Source organism: Macaca mulatta, chromosome 11 (assembly GCF_049350105.2).
Source record: "Macaca mulatta isolate MMU2019108-1 chromosome 11, T2T-MMU8v2.0, whole genome shotgun sequence".
In the NCBI taxonomy this organism is placed as follows: Eukaryota; Metazoa; Chordata; class Mammalia; order Primates; family Cercopithecidae; genus Macaca; species Macaca mulatta.
Window position 1 is genome coordinate 12,722,213 of NC_133416.1, and position 23,992 is coordinate 12,746,204.

At 53.3% G+C, this 23,992-nt stretch overlaps 2 protein-coding genes and 1 long non-coding RNA gene across 3 annotated transcripts in view; 2 read left to right on the forward strand and 1 right to left on the reverse strand.

Moving 5' to 3' along the window:
• The window catches only part of LOC144332790 (SH3 domain and tetratricopeptide repeat-containing protein 1-like), a 291,300-nt gene that overhangs the window by 48,203 nt on the left and 219,105 nt on the right, over positions 1–23,992 (forward strand). The gene's annotated exons all lie outside the window — the stretch shown is intronic.
• On the forward strand, positions 57–4,922 carry LOC144332968 (uncharacterized). Its single transcript, XM_077954754.1, has 4 exons — positions 57–127; positions 380–588; positions 1,616–1,830; positions 4,533–4,922. Exons 1-4 carry the CDS (start codon positions 57–59, stop codon positions 4,788–4,790), a joined length of 753 nt encoding a protein of 250 aa, XP_077810880.1. The 3' UTR covers positions 4,791–4,922.
• Positions 18,595–22,130, reverse strand: LOC144332792 (uncharacterized). Its single transcript, XR_013400902.1, has 2 exons — positions 18,851–22,130; positions 18,595–18,715 (listed from the first exon to the last, which is right to left on the reverse strand). It is a non-coding gene; the product is annotated as an uncharacterized LOC144332792 (long non-coding RNA).

Genomic DNA, 23,992 nt, shown 5'->3' on the forward strand with positions numbered 1-23,992 from the left:
TACAGATGAGGAAACTGAGACTCAGAGAGGCACAGGGACATGTCAAAGGACACAGCATGTCAGTGGGAGGTCCAGGACTGCATGCATCCCAAAGCGGGGACGGCTTCTCCCTTTCTCTGAGCTCACGGTGTGGCTCAGCCCTGGGCACAGATAAATATGTTTTTAGAGAGGAGTGCTGGCTCCCCCCAGTCAGACCCCCGGTGCCCAGGTGGGAGAGGCTGGGTCTGAGGCTGCCGGGTGTAGCTGGATGGGCCTCGGGTGACTCTTCAGCCCCCAACTTGGGTGTTTGAATTGTGCTTTATCTGAGAGCACAGAGCTGCGTCGAGATCCAGGGGTAGCTGGGGCGTGGGAAGCTCCAAGCACATGTTCGGGCTCTGAGCGGGGCGCTGGACAAGGTGGGTGCTGCGGGAAGCCTGACCCCACCTGCCTGTGTGGTAGGACCGGGCCCTGCCCCAGCAGTGACTACCGGCAACTGCAAGGCGGAGCTGTGGCTGTGCAACAAGCTGGTGGCACTGCTGGCCACGCTGGAGGAAGCCCAGGAGGGCACGGAGTTTGCCCACATGGCCCTAGCACTCAGCATCACTCTGGGTAAGTCCCCTGAGCCCCCACCCTGCCAGGACCCACACTTTGCCAGAGCCCAGCCTCCAGGTCTTCAGGGAAGGAGCTGAAACACCTGCCGGATTTTCCTGATCTTCTGCCCAGGCAGGCAGATCTGGCCAGCTGGCTTCCCCGTCTGGCCGTGGGGCACATCCCGAGGTCTCTCACGCGGTGCTGAGCCCCCTGCCTGGCTGAGCTCTGCTTCCTCTGCCTCTTCCCGCTGCTGACCACAAGGGCTGCCCAGTGTGGCCTGTGCCTTCCAGACATGCCAGGCATCTCGTTGGTCCCTGTGCCTGGCTGAATGGCATATTCCCTTTCTCTTGTGCCCTTCCCACCCTCATCAAGCACACAGCTCTCTGGCTGATGAAGTCCCAGTTCCCCTTCCAGCAGCCTGCCCTTTAAGGTCGGGCATCCCCTGGTGCTGTGCCAGGGTTGTCTGTCTGCCTCCAGAGACAGGGAGCCCTGGACAGGCCGCATGCCCCAGCGCCTTGTTTCCCGGGCCCAGTACACAGTAGGTGTGCAGCTGTGTGGGAATGCATTGAATGCAGGCTCCACGGCACTCGCCCTGAAAAGGGAAAGATATCGGAGACAGCCAAGGTGGGTTTGCACATCTGTGGGGGGACCTGGAGCTCAGGCACGCAGTGACTCCCCAGGGTAGGGGGCTCTGATCGTGACACACCCAGGAGTCGGATGTCACGTCTGTGGGTTGCCTGGAGCCCTGGTGCCCGGGAGCACCTGGACTGCATGGCTTTTGGGCTCCCCTGGTTAAAACCAGTGAGCAAAGGCAGGTGGCTATGTGTAGGCAGAGCTGGGCCATCCAAGTCCGACTTTGCCAAAGCCTCACAGTAGACGGGGGCAGGCCTTATTAGTTCTGCTTTGCAGATGGGAAAGTGAGTCTGGGAACCCGGAAGGGACTGGCCAGAGCTGCCCAGGTGACTGCAGGTGCCTGGAGGCAAGCCAGGGGCTGCCCGGGGTCTGCATACCTGCTCCTAAGGGGCCTGTGCCCTGCCTGCCCCAGGAAGCCACGTCCTCACACCTGCCCCTTTGGCCTGCACCGCAGGAGACCAGCTGAATGAGTGCGTGGCCTACCACCGGCTGGGCGACGGCGAGCTGGCGGAGCACTTCTACCTCAAGGCCCTTTCGCTCTGCAACTCACCGCTGGAGTTCGACCAGGAGACCCTCTACTACCTGAAGGTGTACCTGGTGCTCGGCGACATCATCTACGACCTGAAGGTGGGTGGGAGGGGCAGGGCTCGGGGTGTTCCCGGCCCCCTTGGAGTGGGATCTCCACCCAGACCCCAGAGGCCTGGGTTCCAGCCTTCCTTAGGAATGGCCCAGTGGCCTCCCGGGAGCTCTGCACCTGGCTGGAGGAGCCGGCAAGGTTAGCAGATACAACCCAGCTCCCAAGCTGGCCAGGCCCCACCAAGAATCAGTCTCAGCCAAGGAGGCTGACACATGAGCGCACAATGGTGGCCTCTGGGTAAAGGGGGATCGTAGTCGGGAGGCCCTCCCGGAGGAGGTGACACCAAAGCTGAGTCTTGACAATCAAGTGTCAAGTTGCATTTAACAAAAACAGGGTCGGGAGGAGGACATTTAGGAGGATGGCATCTTCCTCACGTTGAATCCACGTTGCAAGATCCAACCCAAATCCCAGCGCCTCCTCTAGGAAGCCTGCCCAGGGTGCCAGCCTGCACCGAGCAACTCCTTCCTGGAGTCCCGAGACACCTTGAATCTTCACATCACCCAGGAAGGGTGGGGTGGGGCCAGTGTCTTACCATGTGCTTCACAGACAGGGAAACCCCAGCGCAGGGCAGGTGCAATGGGGTGGGGCCCAAGCCAGCCAGACTGAGGCCTTGCTGGGTCGGGTCTGTCTCGAGGGAAGGTACTGAGACCTGTACTCCCTCTGCCCCCAGCCCTGCAGGGGTGGAGAGCTGGGACTGGCAGACTCAGACCTGGGATGTCTGCACCCCTCTGGCCAGCAGGTGCCCACCCCTCCTCAGCATCGCACTGGCACCACGTCAGTGCTCCTTATGGGCCGAGGGGCCAGGGCGCTCCAGTCCAGGGACTGAGATCTTGGGGACCTTAGAACAACATGAGGAGCTGGGGCAGCCTTAAGACCCCACCCCGAATCCCCCACCACAGGCCTGGGGCTGCCCGGGAGGCCCCCGCCCAGTGCTGGCGACACCTGGTGCTCAGAAGCTGTCACGGTGGCCTCCCAGGTCCCAGCCAGCCAGAGAGGTGCCAGGTGTCAGGCCCAGAGGGACACTTCTCACAGCTCAGGGGCTCACCTGGGATCCAGGGGACGGGCCTCCCAGAAGAGGCCTTTCTCTCTCTTGGTCAAGCCTGCCGCCCACTCCGCCTGCCCAGGAAGGAAGGAAAGGGCCAAGTAGTACCTGAGAGGCCAACGTCCACGGTTGGGGTCGAGGGGCAGAGGCCTCCTAAAAACCTCCATCCCATGCACAGCCCTCTGGGCCTCATTGTGACTATGCTGTCAGCGCAGGCCAGCTTCCCACAGGAAGGCCCCCTCGGAATTCCCAAGGGAGGCTGTCTTTCCAAGGCCACGCCCTCCTCCTTGTATAGGGGGCTCTGGACCCAGGGCCCAGAGGAGTGGGAGAGAAAGCCGGGCTGGATGGGGCCTGGAAGGCTGGCGGAGAGGCAGGGGTAAATGGGCATCCTTGCCGATTGCCTCTAAAATGGGGTCCCCTTTAGTCTACACATGAGAATGAGCCCTGGAATAGGGTGGATTAGGTGTGTCCTGGCTCAGCCTGCCACTCACTAGCTGCTGCACACACTACAGGCACATTGACATGTACAGGCGCACACACACACACACACACACACACACACACACGCACGCACGCCTGCCTGCACTGAGCAACTCCTTCCTGGAGGACACCCAGGCGCATACGCAGAGACATATGCTTTGGCTGGCTCCTTCCTGTTTACTTGGGATGCCCCCACTCCTTCAGGAAGCCCTTGCCTCCCACCCCTGGCTGAGTCTGGGGCCTCCTGGGCCCCCCACAGGCTTCTGGGCTTCCCTCTACCACAGCCCGGGCCACCCTGTATGGTCAGTGTTCACTCCCAGGTCCCTCAGCCTGGGAGCAAGGATGTTAGGCTCAGCCATACACCCAGCACAGAGTCCAGTGTTCGGCTGGGCGGTGACTCAGGGTCTTCTCACGCCCCTGCTCCGTGTGTGGGGTGTGGCACTCAGGGAATGGACTGCTGCATCTTGGACTTTGTCCTTGGCCCTGGGAGCCATCTTGAGACGGTAAAGGGGGACAGGCCAGGCTCGAGTCTTAGGTCCCTTGGGTGACCCCCATGTGGAGGCGGCATCTGGGGAGAAGCCGGGTGGGGGATGGAACGGTCAAGGAGGAGGTATGGGAGGCCAACCCAGGGATGGTGAGTTTGAGCCAAAGATGCATTGAAAACAGGAGTGGATGTCTGGGGAGTCACACTCCGTCAATATTTCAGGGAACATTGCCAGAGAGGACACCTGGGAGATGGTTGTGTACCTGGCCTGGCCCTTGGAGGGCCTGGAAATGGTCAGCAAGGACAGGGGCCAGAGGGGAGCCTGGGTCACTCAACGCTGTGCCCCTGCTGAGGCTTGGAGCCATGGGTCCTGCATGGAACTCAGAGCAGGCAGGATCGGCCCTGACCTCAGTCCATGGGGAAAGCAGCCACTGCCTGCAGAGAGGGTGGGACTGGGGCAGGAGGCTGCATGTGAGTGGGGGCGTAGGGACACTCAGGAAGTATTCCAGGGGTGTCAGGGTCATCCCCACCTCCTGCAGCTGAGACCACAGCAGTGCCACAGGCTTCAGGGCTCATGGGGTGAGCCAGGATTGGCTGGACATATGGAAGGACCCGGAGATAGGAACGCCCTCTGGGAAGACAGACTCTGAGTCCCCCTTTTGCTGACCATGGCCTGTCCCCTTCAGGACCCGTTTGATGCAGCCAGGTACTACCAAGCTGGCACTGGCAGCCACCGTGGACCTGGGCAACAAGGAGGCACAGCTGAAGATCTACACGCGGCTGGCCACCATCTACCACAACTTTCTCCTGGACCGCGAGAAGTCGCTCTTCTACCAGAAGGCCAGAACCTTCGCCACAGAGCTCAACGTCCGCAGGGTCAACCTGCCTCCTCTGCCACTCTGCGGGTGGGCCCCCTTAGGTTGGCCCCCAGCCACCCTCGCTGAGGACAGCATCCGAGGGAGTGGGTTTTGTGCAAGGAGGGTGGTCTCCTGCCTCCCGTGGCTCATTTTCTGGGAAATGGAGGCATGAAAGCAGGGGTCAAATAGCAATAAAGTTTTTTTTTTTTTTTGCAGTAACCTACCGAAGTCCCCGGGGCATCCTTCCCTGTGTGCTTCCTGGGGTGTGTCTAGGGGCCAGCTCCTTCCCTGGTGGCAGCCCTCTGATCTTGGGGATGGGAAGGACCCTGAGTCCAACACACCTGGGCCAGGTCACCATGAGCCTCGGTTTCCTGGGTGGCCAGAAAGGAGATGGTGAACTCCCTGGGCAGCTCCCTGCTCAGAGCTTTTGCTGTAGGTCTCATGCCACCCTTGCCTTTAACCTTCAGGCCACTGTGCCCGGATGTGGGGGCTGCTAGTGCCCCTGTTCACCATTGAAGAAACAGAGGCACAGAGAGGTTAAGTGTCTGGCCCACCGTCACAAAGCAGGTAGGGGCGGAGACAGAGCCCAGTACACTGACCAACACACCACCCTGCCAGCCTGCTGCCAGGAAGGTGTCCCCCATTAGGACCCAAGGTCAGCTCCTGATCCTCTCTTGTGGTGTCAGGAGAGCCACAGGCCAGTGAGGGTGGCCCCGGGGATCCCTCACTCAGTGTCCTCTGCTCCCAGACTTGGCTGGGCCGAGCCTGGCCAGTCCCACCTTTGGCCACTGATCAGCCCTGCGGGAAGTGAGATGCAGGGATCTACACAGACTGCCTATGTAGACGCTGCTGCCCAGTGTTGAAAGCCTTATCTGGGCTGCCCCCCAAGCCGTCCCCACATACCCCTCCTCTTCCGGCCCCCGGCCCTCATCCCAGTCCCAGGAATCCAGGTTTTCCTTCTTGGAATCTCTTGGCCCCAGGGAACACGGCTCACACGGTCTCTTTGCCAGTTTACAGCAAGGAAACCGAGGTTCAGAGACTGTGAGTGTTCCACGTGATTCTCACACACACTGTACTCTCCCAGGCCCCTCTTTTAAACACTTTAAATGAGGTGACATTCACATCGCATGTGATTAACTATTTCAACACAAATCATGTGGTGGCAATTGTGCATTCACAGTCCTGTGCAACCACTCACGCCATCTAGTTTCAAAATGTTTTCATCTCCCCAGAAGAAACCTCCCATCCTCACTAAGCCATTACCCCTCCTTGGTATCCCCCAAGCCCCTCGTTTAATGAAAGGGGAAACTGAGGCCCGGAGAGAGACTTGCCAGTGGGCGGAGCTCTGAGAAGGAATCAGGCACCCATCTGCTGCTTCAGTCCTGGGTTGGTTTTCCACCCAGCAGAGGTGACAGAGCCTGGAGGTTCTGGGAGAGCCAGAGCCCTGCCCGGAGCCTCCCCACCAGGGGGCAGCAGAGAGCTTTCCAGAACCTGCCGCGGGGCTGGCGGGAAGCAGTGGGTCAGATCTGCTGACAAGCCTCATTCCTGTTGACCCCAGATCGCTGTCTGTGTGGGTTGATCTTGGGAATTGGAGGCCGCATGATTGGAAACATGAAGACGGCTCGGCCTGGCTGGAGCAGCGGGAAGCGCCGTCACGTTTACTGAGGACACAGACCTCCTGCCCGCTGGGCCGAGCCTGCAGCCGTTCTTCTCAGGGTGGGGTCCGCAGGTCCGGGTTGCTCTCGGCCCCCGACCCGCCTCAGAGTCTGGGGGACTTTGGAACTGTGCCTCCCCATCTCCACCCACCGTGGCTAGTGCCATGAGGGGCCTGGATCCTGGGATCCTGTTCCTCTTGGGCAGCAGAGACTGGGGGACCAGAGGAGATGATGGGTCTTCAAGCCCCACATTCAAACCCCAGCCCACCAGTCTGGGGGTGCGGGGTGAGGGAGTTGATTTCTCTGAGCCCCAGTTTGGTCACCACTAAAATGAGGTCGACCTACTGGGGCAGACTGCCAGCTCCAGGGCAAATAGAGGCCTATTTCCTACTGACAATACTTCTTACTCCTAGGAACAGCTCCAACAACCACACACTAGAGAACATTCAACCCATGCCAACTTGTCAGAGGCACGTGAACCAGAGCAACTCCATCTTCAATGGGGGCTGGGTAAAGGGAGGCTGAGACCTGCTGGGCCGCATTTCCAGGAGGCTAGGCATTCTTAGTCACAGGATGAGATAGGAGGTCGGCACAAGATACAGGTTATAAAGACCTTGCTGATAAAGCAGGTTGCAGTACAGAAGCCAGCCAAAGCCCACCAAACCCAAGATGACCACGAGAGTGACCTCTGATTGTCCTCATGGCTCATTATGTGTTAATTATAATGCATTAGCTGCTAAAAGACACTCCCACCAGCGCCATCAGTTTACAGATGCCATGGCAACATCTGGAGGTTACCCTACATGGTCTAAAAAGGAAAGGACAGAAACTCTCAGTTCTGGGAATTACTGGAACCCCTTTCCTGGAACACTCATGAATAGTCCAACCCTTGTTTAGCATATGATCAAGAAATAACCATGAAAATGGGCAACCAGCAGCCTTTGGGGCCACTCTGCCTATGGAGCAGCCATTCTTTTTTTTTTTTTTTTTTGGAGGTTGCCCAGACTGGAATGCAGTGGCGTGATCTTGGCTTACTACCACCTCCGCCTCCTGGGTTCAAGCGATTCTCCTGCCTCAGCCTTCCTAGTAGCTGGGACTACAAGCACCTGCCACCACACCCAGCTAATCTTTTGTATTTTAGTGGAGACAGGGTTTTGCCATGTTGGACCAGGCTGGTCTCGAAGTTCTCACCTCAGATGATCCACCTGCCTCGGCATCCCAAAGTTAGGAGATTACAGGAGTAAGCCACTGCGCCCGACCAGAGTAGCCATGCTTTTAATTCTTTTCTTTCCTAATAAACTTGCTTTCACTTTATGAACCTGCCCCGAATTCTTTCTTCTGTGAGATCCAAGAACCCTCTCTTGGGGTCTGGATCGGGACCCCTCTTTCCAGTAACTTACTTAACCTCTCAGACCCTTCATCTCTTCATCTGTAACCAAAGACAAAGCCTCCCCCGAGGTTCCAACAGTGAGGAGAGAACGCATGGGAAACGAGGGGCACGGAGTTGGTGTGCAGAAGCAATGTCACAGACTGGCTGTCAAGCCACTGTCATATTGGAAGTAATATCATGCTCTCGCCCACAAGTTATGAGGAACAGTATCACAGGGGGGTGTGTACCTTCTCTGGTAGTGGGAGTAGCATCATCATCTCTTCCTTTAGATGACAGGAACAATATCACAGGGTGGGTGTACACACCGTGTTTTTGGAAGCAATGTCATTCTCTCTTCTAGGTTTTACGATGCATACCACAGGCGGGGTGTACACCCCTTGTTATATTGGATGGAATCTCAACCTCTTTCAACCTGTGTCTTTAGAACAATATCCCATGGGGGTTGTACATCTCTTCAATATTGGTAGTAACGCCATCTTCTCCTTTCCTGGATATAAGAAACAGTATCACAGGAGGGGTGTACACCCCTTGTAATATTGGTAGTAATATCACCTCCCCCCTGTGGATATTAAGGACAAAATCCCAGGGTGGCTGTAAGGTTCCTACTTTATTGGGAATAATATCGTCCACTCACCCCCTGGATAAGAGGAACCATATCACAGAAGAATTGTCCACCCCCTTCGATATTGTCAGCCGTGTCACTTCTTCCCGCCTGGATATTAGGAACGATGCCCCAGGGTTGGGGGCGGTGTACAACCACTGCCATATCGAAAGTAAAATCAGCCTCTTTCCCGCTGGATATTAGGAACTCTATCACAGGTGTGTGTGCACCTTCTGGGATATTGGGAGTACTATCAGCCTCCACTCCGCTGCATATTAGGAACAATATTCGGGGGGCAGTGTGGTTACACCCCCTGTGATACTGAGAGCAATATTCTTTCTCCTGTACAGTAGGAACTACATCACAGGGGTCTGTACACCTTCTGCGATATTGGGATTAATGTTATCCTCTCCCCCACTGAATGTCAAAAACAACATCCCAGAAGGGTGTACACCCCCTGCGATATGGCCAGTAATATCGTCTCCTCTACCTTTGGATACTAGGAACATCATCACAGAGGGTGTGTACACTGCCCTGCAATATTGGGCATAATGTTATCCTGTCTTCCCCTGGATATTAAGAACGATATCCCTGGTGGTGGGGGGTGGATTACATTAAGAACAATATCACTGGGTGGGGGTACACCCCCTGCGATATTGGGTGTAGTATAATCCTCTCTTCCCTAGGATATTAACAATATCACAGGAGGGGTGTAGAGCCACGGCCCCTGCGATATTGGGAGTAATAGCCTCTTCGACCTGTGGCCTTTCTATGGAATCTCCTATGACGGCCTGATAAACAGTGTCTGACCAAAAAATTGGCTGGCCGGGGTAATGCTGCACCACGTGCGGGGTGCGAGGGTGGAAGCACGTGTGGACATCTACAAGGTGCTGAAGGAGAGTGAAGCCAGTGATGACCGGACCCTAATGGCATTCAACGAACAGGAGTCAAGCGTGGGGCCCAAGGAAGTCCAGGAAACGAGCCAGGGCCAGCCTCGGCAAGGCCAGCATAGCACTAGGGAACGCAACAGGGAAAAGCCCAGGAGAGAGATGGCCCTCAGCTCAAGTGGGAGGCACAGGAGGCTTCAGCTGACCTCATGGCCCCTCTGCTCCCTTCCCTGCACTGGAACTCAGTTCTGAAGGAAGAACCCGGAGCAGAACTACTGTTTTCCGAGGTTCTGTGTCACGCTGAACTAAGGAGTCTTCAACAGGGCTGGGAGTTTTCACCGCAAACTCTGGAGCCCTTTTGGATGTGAACATCTAACGTAAAGGCCAGCGGCTGCTCTCCAGGAGGCGCCAGGCGGCCAAGCCACTGACGTGACCCCAACGTGCCAAGGTGGCCGCCATCCCGTCTGCGGCTGAGTGAGGACCCTCTCTGCAGCAAAGGCCTGTGGAACTACCTGACCATAGAGGTGGATCAGCTTATCAGGGACTGGAGGGGCCACCATGCGGGTGTCAGCACCACGCCCATGACCGGCAGAATCCACTCCCCCCACAGCACATGTTGGTGAAGCTGCCTGCCGAGGAGGGCATGATTTCAGCTCTCTAAAGAACCTCTCATCTCACCAGGAAGGCTATGGTTCCAGGCAGCGGCCCCCAGTGGGCACGGCTCTGTCCCAGAGCTCGTAGGTACCAGGCACTCAAACCCCTTCCCGCAGGCTCCCGCAGCTGGCCCTGCAGCCTCGCTCGTCAACGCAGGCAGGAGAGGCCGGCTCCACAGAAATGGTGCTAACGCTCCCCTAGTCTAGGTGGCATAGAAACAGGACCCCAAGGACTGGATATATCATCTCACTTTCAATCAATAAAGGCAGGCTCTCCCTAAGGCAGAGAAGCTAAAAATTTACCCTGTTCTGGCCAGTATGACCGACATAAAGCCAAGCTAGCAAAGGGTTGGGGGGAAAGAGTAATAATAAATCTGGCTCATTCTTAGCACAGAAGAAACAAGTTGCTAAAATAAAGGAAAGAAAGCAATGGGAGGAAACGGGGTTCTCTTACCTGGACAACAGCATTCAGGCCAGTGTCCGTGCCCAGGCTTATTTCTGTCCCCGGGACATTGTTGCTAATCGTGGCTGGCACCACACACGGGGGATGCAAAGCTCCTGGTGGTGGCCTCATGCCTTGGCCATGTCGCACGTGCTCTTGTAAGCATGAAGCAGCAGGGCCAAGCGGTTAGCGGGGGTGCTGGGTGCTCACCTGCCAGCCCCAGGGCCTGCGCTGAGGTCCAGGAAGCGACAGGAGGGGCCTGAGTCACCAGGGGAAGCCCGTTCATGCGGGTCAAGGGGCCCAGGAGAGCTCTGGAGGTCATGTGGGAGCAGGACAGGCCTCAGTGACACAGGGGGCTGCCTGGGCACAGCCCAGGTCCTCATGAAAGGGGAGGCCTGCAGGCAGCACAGCAGGGTGGGTGTGAGGCAAGCAGCAGAGCAGGTTGCAGGCAGTGGCGAGTTAGTCACGAGCGGGACAGCTCAGCTCTCGGCATCTCATTGTGGGTAAGGGAGGCCAGGGCGGTCAGGACGTTTAAAGGCAGAGCCAGTCCTGTAGCTTTCTGCAGGCAGGCAAGGATGAGTGGGATGGGGCCAACAGCTGTAAGGACCACACCAAGTGACCGCCATCATCGTGCAGAGGCGGCCTCCACGCGCAGGCAGGGAAGGAGGCAGGCAGCTGGATAACCGGGGGGCCACACTCAGCCCCGGGCCGCATCTCTGCTCTCCGGCGGGAAGCCGCACACAAAGCCACACACGCGAGCAAGAACCTGAGTTGCTGCTCTGGGATTCCACTGGGAAATGGGCTCTGGTGTCAGAAATGGGAGCAGTTCTCAAGCTTGTGTGCACCGGGGTTTTTCAGACTCCACCTCAGGGTGTTAACCAAGGTAACAGCCGGACAGGTCCACATGCCCACTGTTCCCACCTCCAAGCGGCCCCACACAGCAAGGTGTTTTGTCATCCACTTGGTGGCAAAACCAACTATTTATGGACTTGGACGTGTCCCTCTTCCTGTGAATATCCCCCACATCTGCTGCAGAAATGCTACTGTTGGGACACAGGGCGGGGCCCACATCTCCCCAGGAGAGTTGGACAGTGAGCGACCCAGGCTCTGCAGCCCTGGTGCAACCCAAAGCATCCCAAGGCCAGGAGCCCGTGTGTGGGCAGAGGGCTTTGGACAGTGAGTAGAGATCCGTGGCAGGTGAGTTCACAGCGTGGTGGGTAGGAGGGTAAGGTGGGTGGGTCAGTGCTGGGTGACCACGAGGTGAGCTGTGAGCAGGGGCCCCCGTGCCCCCATGGCACAGCCTCCACATCCACCCAGGCCCAGCATATGCCCAGCTCATGGGCTGCTCTGTACAGGCTCTGGCCATGGCAGTCTTTGCAGGACTTCAATCCGAATGCCAGCCTGCTTCCCAGCCAGAAACACTCATCTGGGGATACTCACTGGCCTGGTGCCCAGGATGTGGCCCCCTCAGGACCACCACATGCGGGGCTCCTTATGCTTTTCAGACAGGTGACGTCACTCCTTTACTGTGGAATACCCTAGCTCAGGACTGACCAAGACTGGCTGGACCAAGACTGGCTGCGGGGAGCTGGCTGCTTCTCCAAGAAGCCCTTGCCGGAAGCCAGAGGGTGTGGGTGACCCGGGGCCAGGAGGGGCCTGAGGCACACAAGAGGGCAGGTGGGGGGGTCTCAGCTCCTTAACTCCACATTGAAATCTGTGGGAATGGCCACATTGCTGCAAATCCTCTCTCCCCTCTTCCCTTCCATCAGTCTCCAAAAAATGGCAAGGAAGCTTCAAGACAGGGGAGACCCTGCCCAGAAAAGCAAAAAACTCTCAAGACCAAACACAGCCGGGCCCCTGGGTCTGTGGTGGGGCCACTATAACAAGGAATTACAAGGCTGTGGTCACCGCCACCTTCACACCTGACAGCAGCGTGGCACCCACCTACTGTGTTTCTGATGTGACCTGATCAAGCTTACAGGACAGAGTAATGCACCAGCCAGCGCTAAGGAATGAAGAGTCCAACCGAAACTCCCTGCAGCCACATCCTGAGAATGTGTAACACCTGCTCTGAGGTATTTCATTCATTCTGTTCTGCCGGGAAGACCCACTCACCAGCACCGCATAGATTCTGAGGGGCTGTGGCGTCAGCTAAGCATCAATGCTGGCAAGAAGCAAATCATCAGTGAGGATGAGGATGAGGACGCACGTGTCCAAAGCAGATGACGACTTCACCACATCAGATCCGCCCAGGACTTCTGAAGCGCAACATGGCCACGTCCTGAGCCAGACGCCTACTATGGAGCTCGCCCTGTGCTTGGAGGAACTTTCCGCAGCGTCCCTTGTCTCCAGTCCCAGGTGCTGGAAGCATCCCTTCTCCCAGTTCTAACCAGAAACTTCCCTGGACGGTGCAAACATCCCCTGGGGCACAATCACCCCATGAGAATCACCAAATTGACTGAACAACTGGAGCCATCCACAGACCCCAAACATAAATTCTGCCCAGGGCCAGGCCAGGAGTCACGGGTCACAGAGGGTGTGTGGCCAGACAGGGAAGAGACGCTCACTCCCACACGTCCTCAGCCTCTGACGGCTTCAGGACAGTGGCTGGAGTGACCTGGAGTCACCCACGTCAAGTTGCCTCATGCCCTCATTTTTTGAGTTCGCCACCAGCTCCTGTTCTACAGCCAGAGGAGCCCAGTTCAGACCCAAATTCAAACCTTCTCAGGATTCAGCCTGTTTGGCCGTCAGTAAACAGGGCTCTGGAGAAAACAGCTGCCATGTCCACATCTCGGTCCCTCTCCCTTCAGGGTTCCACAGAGGGATCCTCGGCGGCTTTCTCATCCCTGCCCCGACTCCTGAGCAGCTGCAGCATTTGCCAGGGTGACCTCGATCAGCTCAGCCGGCGTCACTCACCCATCACGAGACTAGAACCACAGCACTCCCAAGACAGCCTCATTCCTCGGAGCTCAGGATCAGAAGGGCAATGAGGACACACACAAACACACTAAGGTGGCTGTGCCTGGCCAACGGGAGGCTCAACTAACTACACGCTCCAGTTCTTTCTCTATTGTAATCAGTTAACTTAAGGTCCGACACAGTGGCTCATCCCTGTAACCCCCGTGCTTTGAGAGGCCAAGACAGGGGGATTGCTTGAGCCCAGAAGTTCGAGACCAGCCCAGGCAACACAGGGAGACCTCGTCTCTGTAGAAGTACAAAAAATTAGCCAAGCACGGTGGCATGCACGTATAGTCCCAGCTACTCAGGAGGCTGAGGTGGGAGGATCACCTAAGCCTGGGAGGTCGAGGCTGCAGTGAATCATGATTTCACCACTGCACTCCAGCCTGGGAAACAGAGTGAGGCCCTGTCTCCAAAAAAAAAAAAAAAAAAAAAAAAAAATTATTTAACCTAGCTTTCAGAAACTCGAATGAATGAAAAACTGAATTTAAAACAATCGCATAATAAAATCACACAGTCCCTCAAAGCGGGTGGAACTGACCATTTGTGGGGTGTTTGCCTCACGTGTTTTGGTTTTCAAATTTTGACCCTACACATTTGTTACATATTTACAATCTAAAAAAAAAATGTTATTTATAGCAGAGGACGCTGAAATTAAAGAGAGATTTTCTTCCTGAATGAAAGTGTACATCACATACCACAAGCATCTATGCTTTGTGTGGAAACTTGAAAATAAAGCGTCACAGGGAGATCAACACCAGCTTTGTCCCACATCTTCAGATGCTCAGCTAACTGCAGTGACTGCTCTCAAATTCTCCACCCATTCCCTCTGGGCAAGCGCCAATTAGGTAACGATTAGGGAAAAAAGAAGCTTCAATCCCTCCCATTGCATACCCAACTTTCACAGACTCAAAAATCCAGCTAAAGCTGGTGAAAGAGCAGTGAAAGCCATGCTGGAATCCCCCCTCTGTGAAACAGACACTCATGTTCACGTTCCCAGCGTGAAGGTCAGCCCAGAGCCGGGCTGGACCCACAGCAGCAAAGCCGTGACGCCCGTCACCAGGATTACAGAAGCAATGTCTAGGTCAGAGATTAGTGACTGCCAAAAATAAGGTGAAAGTTGCCCCCAAAGCCAGTGAACACGGGAAAACCTGGGCAGGTTTCCTTCACAAAGAAAGTGAAGAAAGTTTAAGACACTCAGAAAAGCAAGAAATGAGTGCTAAGCATTTCTAACCATTTGAGCTGTATGTTAAAATCTTGTTATTTTAATTACCAGTGCTCAAAAAAAGTTGCATGCCAAGGGTTTACAAAAAAAAAAAAAACTTTGAAAAATATTCGTGAGAACTAAGTCGCACAAGAAAAATCAAAACTTGAGAATTTCTGGAAAATTTTAGACATCAAGTTTTAAAAAAACGAAATGCTTCCTGCGTTAGGTACGGATCTTCAGATTCCCACGTGAATCACCAAGTGTGACACACAAACATGAGGATAGGCATATATTTCTTTTAGCCCAGAATAGCGGTATGTGCCTGTGGTCCCAGGTACTCGGGAGGCTGAGGTGGGAGGATCACCTGAGCCCAGGAGGTCGAGGCTGCAGTGAGCCGAGATCACACCACTGCACTCAAGCCTGGGTGACAGAGTAAGACCTTGTCTCACAAAGAAAAAAACAAACAGAAGAGTATGTTTCAGTATTGTCTCTTGGCAAAAAAACTAAACTAGTCCCAATATTGCCTTAGATGTAATTTAACATCCCCAGTTTACAAAGGGGAAAATGAGGTCAACAGCCAAGACCAAAGAGATAACAAATGCAGTGGTGCGTTCAGGACAATGACTACAATTATAAAACATTCAGTTCAATTTCTACCCTCAGCATCAAGGTAGGGGTTCCTCATAATGGGAATTGGAGGCTCAAAGAAAATTTAGGCTCAACATTAAAAACAAAAAAAAAAGCGGATTTTAATGCTGGTGCAATCACAGGAGACTGCGGCCCAGCCATCCTCAGCGCTGCAGGTACTCACGGGCACATCCGGGGTCTTGGCCACGCTAAGTCCGGGCCGGTGGCCACACAGAAGAGGCGATAAAACTTTTTTGGGAGTGAGATCAAAAATGTTCAGTCTAAAAACCTACTTTTCCAGGGGGGAGAAAAGAACGAGAAGCTCTCATTCAGGGTATTTGTAAAAGGCTGTTTCTAGCGCACTGGTAGATAATAATGGCCGGGGCCATCGGGTTAGCGTCAGCGGGCGCCCACCTGGCGGGGCGCACTGGGACTTACCTCAGTGATAGTGTTCAGGGCTGTGTCTGCCCTGATGCTGAAATCGGAACGCAGCACATTGCTGGACACAGTAGTGGGAACCATGATCATAGGCACAACTCCTCGTACTTCTCCCGGACGGCCGACAGTTCCAGGAGTCCCATCTAAATTGACCCAGTATCTGCACGCTGGCTGCTCAGAGGCCATGGTGTGGAACGGCCAGGACATTGCTTAGTCATACGGGGCACAAGCACCTCACTTGCCACTCCTGTGCTTCTATTTCATCAAACCCTATTTGCTCCTGAATATTGACCATAGCAAAGTCATTAGCCTTGGAGATGCATTTGAAACATCAACTTGCTTTGTTCAAGAGGTTTAAGACACACGTAAGTCTTTCTTGCCATGCTCAACACACACAGCCTGCGGTTTCTGAAGTCAGTGTTTCTGGAACAAAAGCCTTGGCCTGCCCCGTGAACATTCACGCTGAGCACACTGTGGCGAGGCTGCTTGGCAGCCAGCAGGGGGCAGGAGAGAGCCACAAGTGCCACGTGGGGTCCCTGCAAACTGCACCTCTCCCCCTCAATCAAGGGGGGTGCCTCCTGCCCATCCAGCGGCTTCCTCCAAGGCCTTCCTCTAAGGCCTCTTTAGCTGCCAGGGCACTGACTTCAGACTGCTCAGCCAATGGGGCAACAGATTCAACAGAGTTCCATGTTGTTAAAGGAAAACTTCTGTTACCAGGCAACCTTAGTATCAGATTCAAGGTAAAATAACCAACAAGATTGTTTCCAAACCAACATGCTACTAGTGCCTTATCCTTCAATGCTGCTTAAACATGGGGAAGTATGAGGAAAAAAGAGCATGGCACTTACTTCTTAAAAAATAACACCTCTTCCAGGTTCATGTTACCCAGATCATAAAGACTTAGAACTGTGGATTCCCTACAGAAAGGTGTAGTGGGGGTGGATCCCCACCGCTGACCCAGCCTCCCCCCAGGTCAGTCACCCCCCTCACCACGGGGTTCACACCTCTCCAGACCCTGTCACCTCAGCAAGGAAAGGTGGCGTCTCTGAGCTCTCTTCACAGGTAGCACCCGAACGGGAGCTAGAGAGACACACAGACACACCCACAACTGCTTTAAAATCCTGAAATGCAATACATATTCAAGGACTTCATTATTAGATTTTTTAAAACTGTAAGAACAGAGTGAGCCTGGTTTTAACCTCTCTGCCACAACAACACCGTGTACATCTGTCTTTTACTGTTTGTTCCTTCTCCAGCAGCTGCTGCCTGGCTGGCCGACTGCAGAAGAAGAGTCTCTGGTACTCCCGGTGGGCCCTCGGGAAAAGCGTGAGCACCACGATCAAGTCTCAGGACGCCGCACACGTTAGGGTCGCCCACAGACCGCCATTCCCAATGCCTAGAAGGCACTGAAGGGGCCTCCTGCTCTTTGTAAATGTCAACTCTCCTAAGCTATGCTGTGTAGAAAATTTTTAACTGCAGTCCACACATACTTTCTTTCTGTCTTCTTTTTATCCTAGATGCATATTGTTATGGAAAATTAAGTTTGCAAGGTTGAACGGTTTTCTGAAAGTCGACTTCTAATCCTGGAAGGAAAAAAAAAAAAATGGGCCAGATGTGGTGCTCACGCCTGTAATCCCAGCAGTTTGGGAGGCTGAGGCGGGCAGATCGCTTGAGCCCAGGAGCTCGAGACCAGCCTGGAAAACATGGCAAAACCCTGTCTCTACTAAAAATACAAAAAAAAAAAAAAAAAATTAGCTGGGCGTGGTGACATGTGTCTATTCCCAGCTACTCAGGAAGCTGAGGTGGGAGGATCACCTGAGCCCAGGAGGTGAAGGCTGCAGTCAGCCTAGATTTGCATCACTGCACTCCAGCTTGGGTGACACAGTGAGACCCCGTCTCAAAAAAACAAAAAGCAAAAACAACTGTATAAAAAATCATTACAGAAGGGAGCTGGCTGGGCACGGTGGCTCACGCCTGTAATCCCAGCACTTTGGGAGGTCGGGGTGGGCAGATCACCTGAAGTCAGGAGTTTAAGACCAGCCTGGCCAATATGGCAAAACTCCATCTCTAATAAAAATACAAAAATTAGCTGGGCGTGGTGGCGGGTGCCTGTAGTCCCAGCTACTCAGGAGGCTGAGAGAGGAGAATCACTTCAACCCGGGAAGCAGAAATTGCAGTGGGCCGAGATTGTGCCATTGCACTCCAGCCTGGGCAACGAGAGCAAGAGTCCACTTCAAAAAATAAAAAATAAAAATGAAAATAAAAGGGAGCTAATGTTTTCCATTTAAGGGAAGGGAGAATAACATTCAGTATTTATACATCTCACACACACATCTGCAGTGGTAGCCTCAAGTATTCAAGATACACATTCCCACAAATATAGTTCAAAACTACCCACCAAGTTACACGCTAAGAGCACATGCATTGTAAGAATGCTACATTATATTTTTTAAAAGCATCTGTATCCAATATTTTAGCATACTGGCAGTTTTCCCTTCAGGTGCTGTATACCTAAATTATTACATGTTTAGTCATTCATTTTAGAATTTATGGCCTCCTTTAGACAAAAGAAATATATTTAAACATAAGCTACTAAATTAATGACTTAGGGGAAAAATTACTAAATTAACTTGGAAGTTAAACTTTGCAAACTGAATTTGTTGGACCTCATGTAAGCTAGACGATCAGTTTTTAAAATTGTTGTGTGTTTCCCTCAAGGATGGAAGTCTCCTCTTGTCTCTCATCCACTGTGCACACCACTGCAGCCCGCACCTGTCCTCCACGGCGCCACAGTGCGGCCTGCAATTCACCCTGTACCACGCCTTCCACACCTTACCTGAAAGTCACTAAGTATAACCAAGAAGGCAATGAAAAGCAGATAAATGACCTCCACCCCCACATCCAGCATGCAAATGTTAAACATTCATCAAAGTAAAACCAAAAACCAAAAACCCATGTTAGCTCAAGATTGTAACTGGTAGAGTTATGTGCATGGCAATTTTAAAAGTCCAGTTAAGTAAAAACCTAATTCAAAGTCTCAAGAAATACGAAGTTTATACAAGAAGACATCTGCAAACATTGACAGTGAGGAGAGGACTTCACTCTGCATCCAGCCTGTCCTGGAAGCCACGGCCAAACGCCAGGTTGTATAGATCTGAAAAGCAGAAAAAAACAAGCGTTGAAATGTGTACAAGTCTCAGCAAATTACAAATTCGAAGTAGGATGCTCAGAAACCTTGAATTTCCAATCAGAAAACAGGAACATGAGCAAGTTCCCCAGCAGTGCCCACCTTCTGCCTATGGCACATGTAACAGGATCGCTGGCCACCTCGGGGGGACAGAGGCTTCCTGGTCACATTCGCTCTGGCAGCCGCACAGCTGGCCCTGCCACAAACACCTGAGTAATACTGAAGAACCACCCGCTCCCTGGGCTTTGCTCACTCTAGCCGGGAGAGAGTATTTACAGAGTACATTATCGACTGAGCCCTCGTTCAATGCGTCAAGCTTGTTGAAGGCAGTGAACTGAGCAGAGCAAATGTCCCCAGTTGGACGGCACTCAGTCACGACAGCAGCAGCCACTGTTCACAGGGCACTGGCTTCGTGCCGGGAACAGTTCCAAGCGTCTTCTTTCTGTCCGAGGAATGTGCACTGCAACCCTGTGGGGCCGTTTGCAACGTCCACCAGAGTTCTGAGGCAGCAGAGTCCAGGCTGTCTGTGGGCCTTGCCGCTTGGCCGTCCATGTCCCCTGCAGATCAGACCTCACTGCAGGGACTGCGGGTTCCAGGGCTGCCTTGAGGCACATGCTCCCCCTTCGCCACCTCTTCCTGGCCCCTGACACCAACCCTCACCACTGCTGCCAACACTTTATTTTCTCATGGCTCCTGAGGGGCCTGTTCTTTCTGCCCTTCCCTGCTCCCTGCGTCCGGCTTGGAGGATGCCCACATCAACGCCAACGCTCATGTAATCACCACCCCTTCCATGGGGCTTGACGCCTAGGAGTCTCAATATCAGAAAGTCAGATTCCTGTGCTTCTTGGAGAATTTCTTCCCATCGTGGAAGTGAAGGAGATCAAATTCTAGGTGCCTGCAATCACCTCATTTCCACAGCTAAGCAACTTCAGTAGTAGCACAAAACAAAAAAAGCTTTTTGAAACTTCTTTTATACAAGCTAAATACAATTTAATTTTTACATCCACATTCTCATCAGCTCCCATCTGGTGAGCAGGCAAATAGTAATTTTCAAAGAAACAAACTGTTCCATAATTTTAACACTCAGCATTATCACTATTAAGCAAGAATTATCCCAAAAATACACGATGATCTTGTTCTCACATTCAAAACTTGATTGTCACACAGTGAAATAGCACTTAATGCAAAGGAATGTTTCTTTTCAGGTTTCTGCTCTGGAAAAAAAAAAAAAAGATTTCTGGCTAAGAGATAAACAATTATGTAACTATCCAAAATGCCTCCGAGAAAAATAATGTCATCAGTTAGTTCTTTAAAGTGTTACAAATGCAGCTGAGTTTTAATAGTAATTTGTCCACAATTATCAAAAGAATCTTTAAAAATCTTAATACTGAAAGAATAACCATTAATGGATATAAAACGCAAAGCAGAAGAGTTAATATTTGGGATAGATTTTGGCCCATATTTTTAATATATGCATAGTTATTTACCTAGCTGAAGTATATCCCTCTCCTCTTAGGCTCTTCAACAAGGCTGATTTTCAAACATAGACTGGCTTTTGGTACATGAAGGCAGCTTTAAAAGATGTCAGGATCGGGCCGGGCACAGTGGCTCAAGCCTGTAATCCCAGCATTTTAGGAGGCCAAGGTGGGCCAATCTCTTGAGGTAAGGAGTTCGAGACCAGCCTGGCCAATACAGCAAAACCCTTCCTGTATTAGAAATTTTTGTAATTAGCCAAGCGTGGTGGCACACACCTATAATCCCAGCTCCTCGGGAGGCTGAGGCAGGGAGAACTGCTTGACACAGGAGGCAAAGGTTGCAGCGAGCGAAGATCGCACCACTGCACTCCAGCCTGGGTGACAAAGTGAGACTGTCTCAAACAAGCACTTAGACCTCAGAAAAAACTTGAGCATCCCCCACCCCAATCAACCCAAGGAATCACATGGCAATGGTTATCATGTGATTTCGACACAAAAAAGTTCTGTTCTCTCTAAACACAATGGTAAACACTTGCCATCAGCCCACAGAAACTCCCAGGACCCAGTAACACCGGACTAGCAAGAATAACGGGCCACGTACGCAGTGTTCAGCTGCAGAAAGTGATGGCACCAAGAATGTGTGTGCGCTCACACCAGATTCCTCGCTTTCAGGGTGGAGGGTCTCCCCGGGAAGATCATCCAGCGGGATGGTTTCCACTTCCACCGTGAGGAGGAAACGGGGGTTTCCTGAGGGCACTGACAGGACTTGGGTCTCTGCCCTTGTCCTCTGTCCTGTTACGGGATGAGGGTGGGCTGAAGGCAGGTTCTCCCTACATCTTCCGGGCAGGAGAGATGGAGCTGACAGGTGGACGACGGCTTTTCCAAAATGTTCCCATGTTTATAACCTGTTATCGACCTGCTTTCCCTGGAGATCAGTGAAGCCGCATCATTGCTTCTCTTGCATTAGTGACAACCCGTTGGTACGGCCTCTGGGTCAGCCTCTGCGCGGGTCTGAGTCACTCACTTGTGCCTTGGCCTCAGCATGCTCGTCTGTCAAATGGGCGGCCCCACAGACCAGTGAATTTCAACCGGAGTTCCAAGGAGGTTGCCCAAGGACAGGCAGGGAGAAGAGGAGGAAGAAAGCTGTCCGAGGAAGTGGGGGAAGAGGAGGGCTGTCCAAGGGAAAGGGAGGGGCAGGGAGAGGAAGAGGAGCGTGGAGGGAGGAGCAGAAGCGGGGTTCTCTGAGGAGGAGGACCAAGTTGCTGAGGTGTCTTGGAATCAGAGGTGGCAGTGGCTTGGGCTCTAGGCCCTCTGTTACATAGTTTTAGGCTTTAACTATTTGTTATTTGTGGACCCTTTAAAAGATTTAATTTGAAGAAAACCGGAGTTGAGGATACCTTGCTTCTAAAACACAATTTCTCAGGCCTGAGACTAAGTGCTAGGCATTGCTCATTCTGTTACCATCATTTCCTCCTATTTAAAATCAGCCGCACACCCCCAATCTCCCTTCAGTGGATCTCCTTTTCAGAGGATCTCAAACAGCAGAGTGAGCAGCCCGTGACCCCGGCCGTGTGCACGAGGAGCGAAGAGCAGACGTGCAGTGAGGGCTGCGGACAAGGGAGGCTGCGGACAAGGGAGGCCGAGGCCCAGCACCTCCCTGCACCGCTGTGCTCTGCCAGGCCTAAAGGACACCCTTGCCTCTGGGTTGAACAAGCAGCACAAACTATCGACACTTATTCCAAAGGAACAGGAAGAAAATTCAAACGAAGTTAACACAGTTATCCCAACACAACACTGCAACAGCCCAGAAACAGAAGGGCCAGTGAGCCTGAGATGGGTGGTTCCCACAGCGGGACTGCAACGTTGGCATTAGGGCTTTTTGGCAAAAAAAAAAAAAAAAAAAAAAGACAAAAAAGGTAACATGGGCCACCCATTATTTCCTGCCAGTGGAAAGACACCCACAGGCCCCCAGATGCCAACAGGCCCCTGGAAATGAGCCCATGCAGTGCCTCGGGTCTTCGCACGAGCAGGCACGTGGTGTCCTCAGCACCCTCACCCGGGACACACACACACCACACTTGGCTCCCACACCTGAGGGTCCAGGGGAATGGCAGGAAGTCCCCGCAGGACAAGGCATCCTGTAAGGGCACTGCAGGGCTATGCACCTCAGAGAAGCCCCCGGGCAGGTGCTCTCTCCCCAAAGGATGAGCCAGTCCTGACCACACCCAGATCGCGGTGGCCTCCAAGCCAAGCGCCAACATCTCACGTCCAAAGGCATGCGCGGGTACCTGCTGTGTGTGGAGCCCAAGCCCCTCGCAGAGGTCAGGACGAAGCCAGTGTCTAGTCCCGGGGCCGTCACCAGCCAGGAGAGGCGTCCGGGGCCCTTCCCAGCAATGGCCATGGGAAGTAACAACTCAGGCCCATCAGGGGCTTCCTCACCATGCAGGTTTTAGAAGTGGAGACAGAGGTTCAGGTCTAGTGGCACAAACATCGACAGACCCCATGCAAATGCGGGCGCGACCCCTCCATCCCACCAGCTTTCATGGCTGCTCCTTTCTGCTGCCATCACACACGTCCCCACCCCGCCAAGCCCCTTCTCCTTTTCCACACTGGATTCATCAAATCACATCTCGCTGTCCTTGGCAAATGCACCATTAATTTATTTACAAAAGCACACTTCCAGTTAACATGACACCCCCGCTATGATAGAACAGCCTTAATTCAGACATGACGTGGAGGAACAGAGGGAGGAGGGGTCGAGGGCCGCCCTGGAATCGGCAGCTGTTTTCTGGGGAAAGCCTCCATCCCACCCGAGCCCGACATCGTGCCACACTGTCCCCATGGTGTCCGAAAGCTCCATGAAGACGGGGTCACTCTGACCCCTTCGCACCCACAACTCCAAAGAGGAGCAGGTGTTCAGGAAAAGTCTCCTGCTAGTGCTGAAGACAAGAATAATTCCTCGTGGTGCCCAGAATGTCAGGAGAAAACAAGGCACCATGTGGATGCCTTCCAGGTGAATTTTGGAATGATTCTACCGAATGCCAGTCATCCTTTTTCAGAACAAAATCCATACCAGAAAACATATGTCGCCAGCAGAGAGATGGTCCCTTTCACGGCTTACAAACACACGTACGTTACACTGAATTTACTTCAAGCCACCCTCTCTGTGCTAATGTAAAAAGTGTCCCTTATTAACCAGTAGCCTTTCTCATCTGGTGCTTTTTTAACAAGAGGATCCTGTAACACTCAGGCATTGTCTGAAACGTCAAATGGAAGCCTAAAATCCTCTTCCGTGCAGCTTCACTGCAAAGTATTTTGACGTGAGCCAAATCGTGCTCTTCCTACACCTCCACAGGAAACTCAATGCTTCTTCAAGGAGAGCAGCATGATTTCTGCTAGGCACAGAAACTGGAGGGGTGGGGATAGGGTTGAGGGAACATTACATAGAAAGCACACCCCGATAATCACCTGCATGAGAGTCACACTGGCCGGCAAGCCCCGGTCGGCTCAGTCTCTGCAGTCACAGGTGTGAGGCCTGGAGGGCAGACACCTGGCACTGCTGACCACCCCAAGGTCATGGCTTCTGCCCCTTCTCTGCTGCCCATCAGTTCTAAGCTTCTGGCAACATTGCCTGCTGCCCTGCCTGACCGACTCTTCATGAAAAGCAAATGTTGCCAGGATAGCTTATGAGTACATTTGCCAGGAAAGCAGCTCTGATTGACGCTGAAACCCCCTTCTCACAGCCCTGGCAGCTCCCCTACCCCCGATG

Coding starts and splice junctions, on each gene's coding strand:
- LOC144332968 (XM_077954754.1), top strand. CDS start 57: ATGTCAGTGGGAGGTCCAGGACTGCATGCATCCCAAAGCGGGGACGGC. Junction 128..379: donor TCCCTTTCTCTGAGCTCACG/GTGTGGCTCAGC, acceptor TCGGGCTCTGAG/CGGGGCGCTGGACAAGGTGG. Junction 589..1,615: donor AGCACTCAGCATCACTCTGG/GTAAGTCCCCTG, acceptor TGCCTGCCCCAG/GAAGCCACGTCCTCACACCT.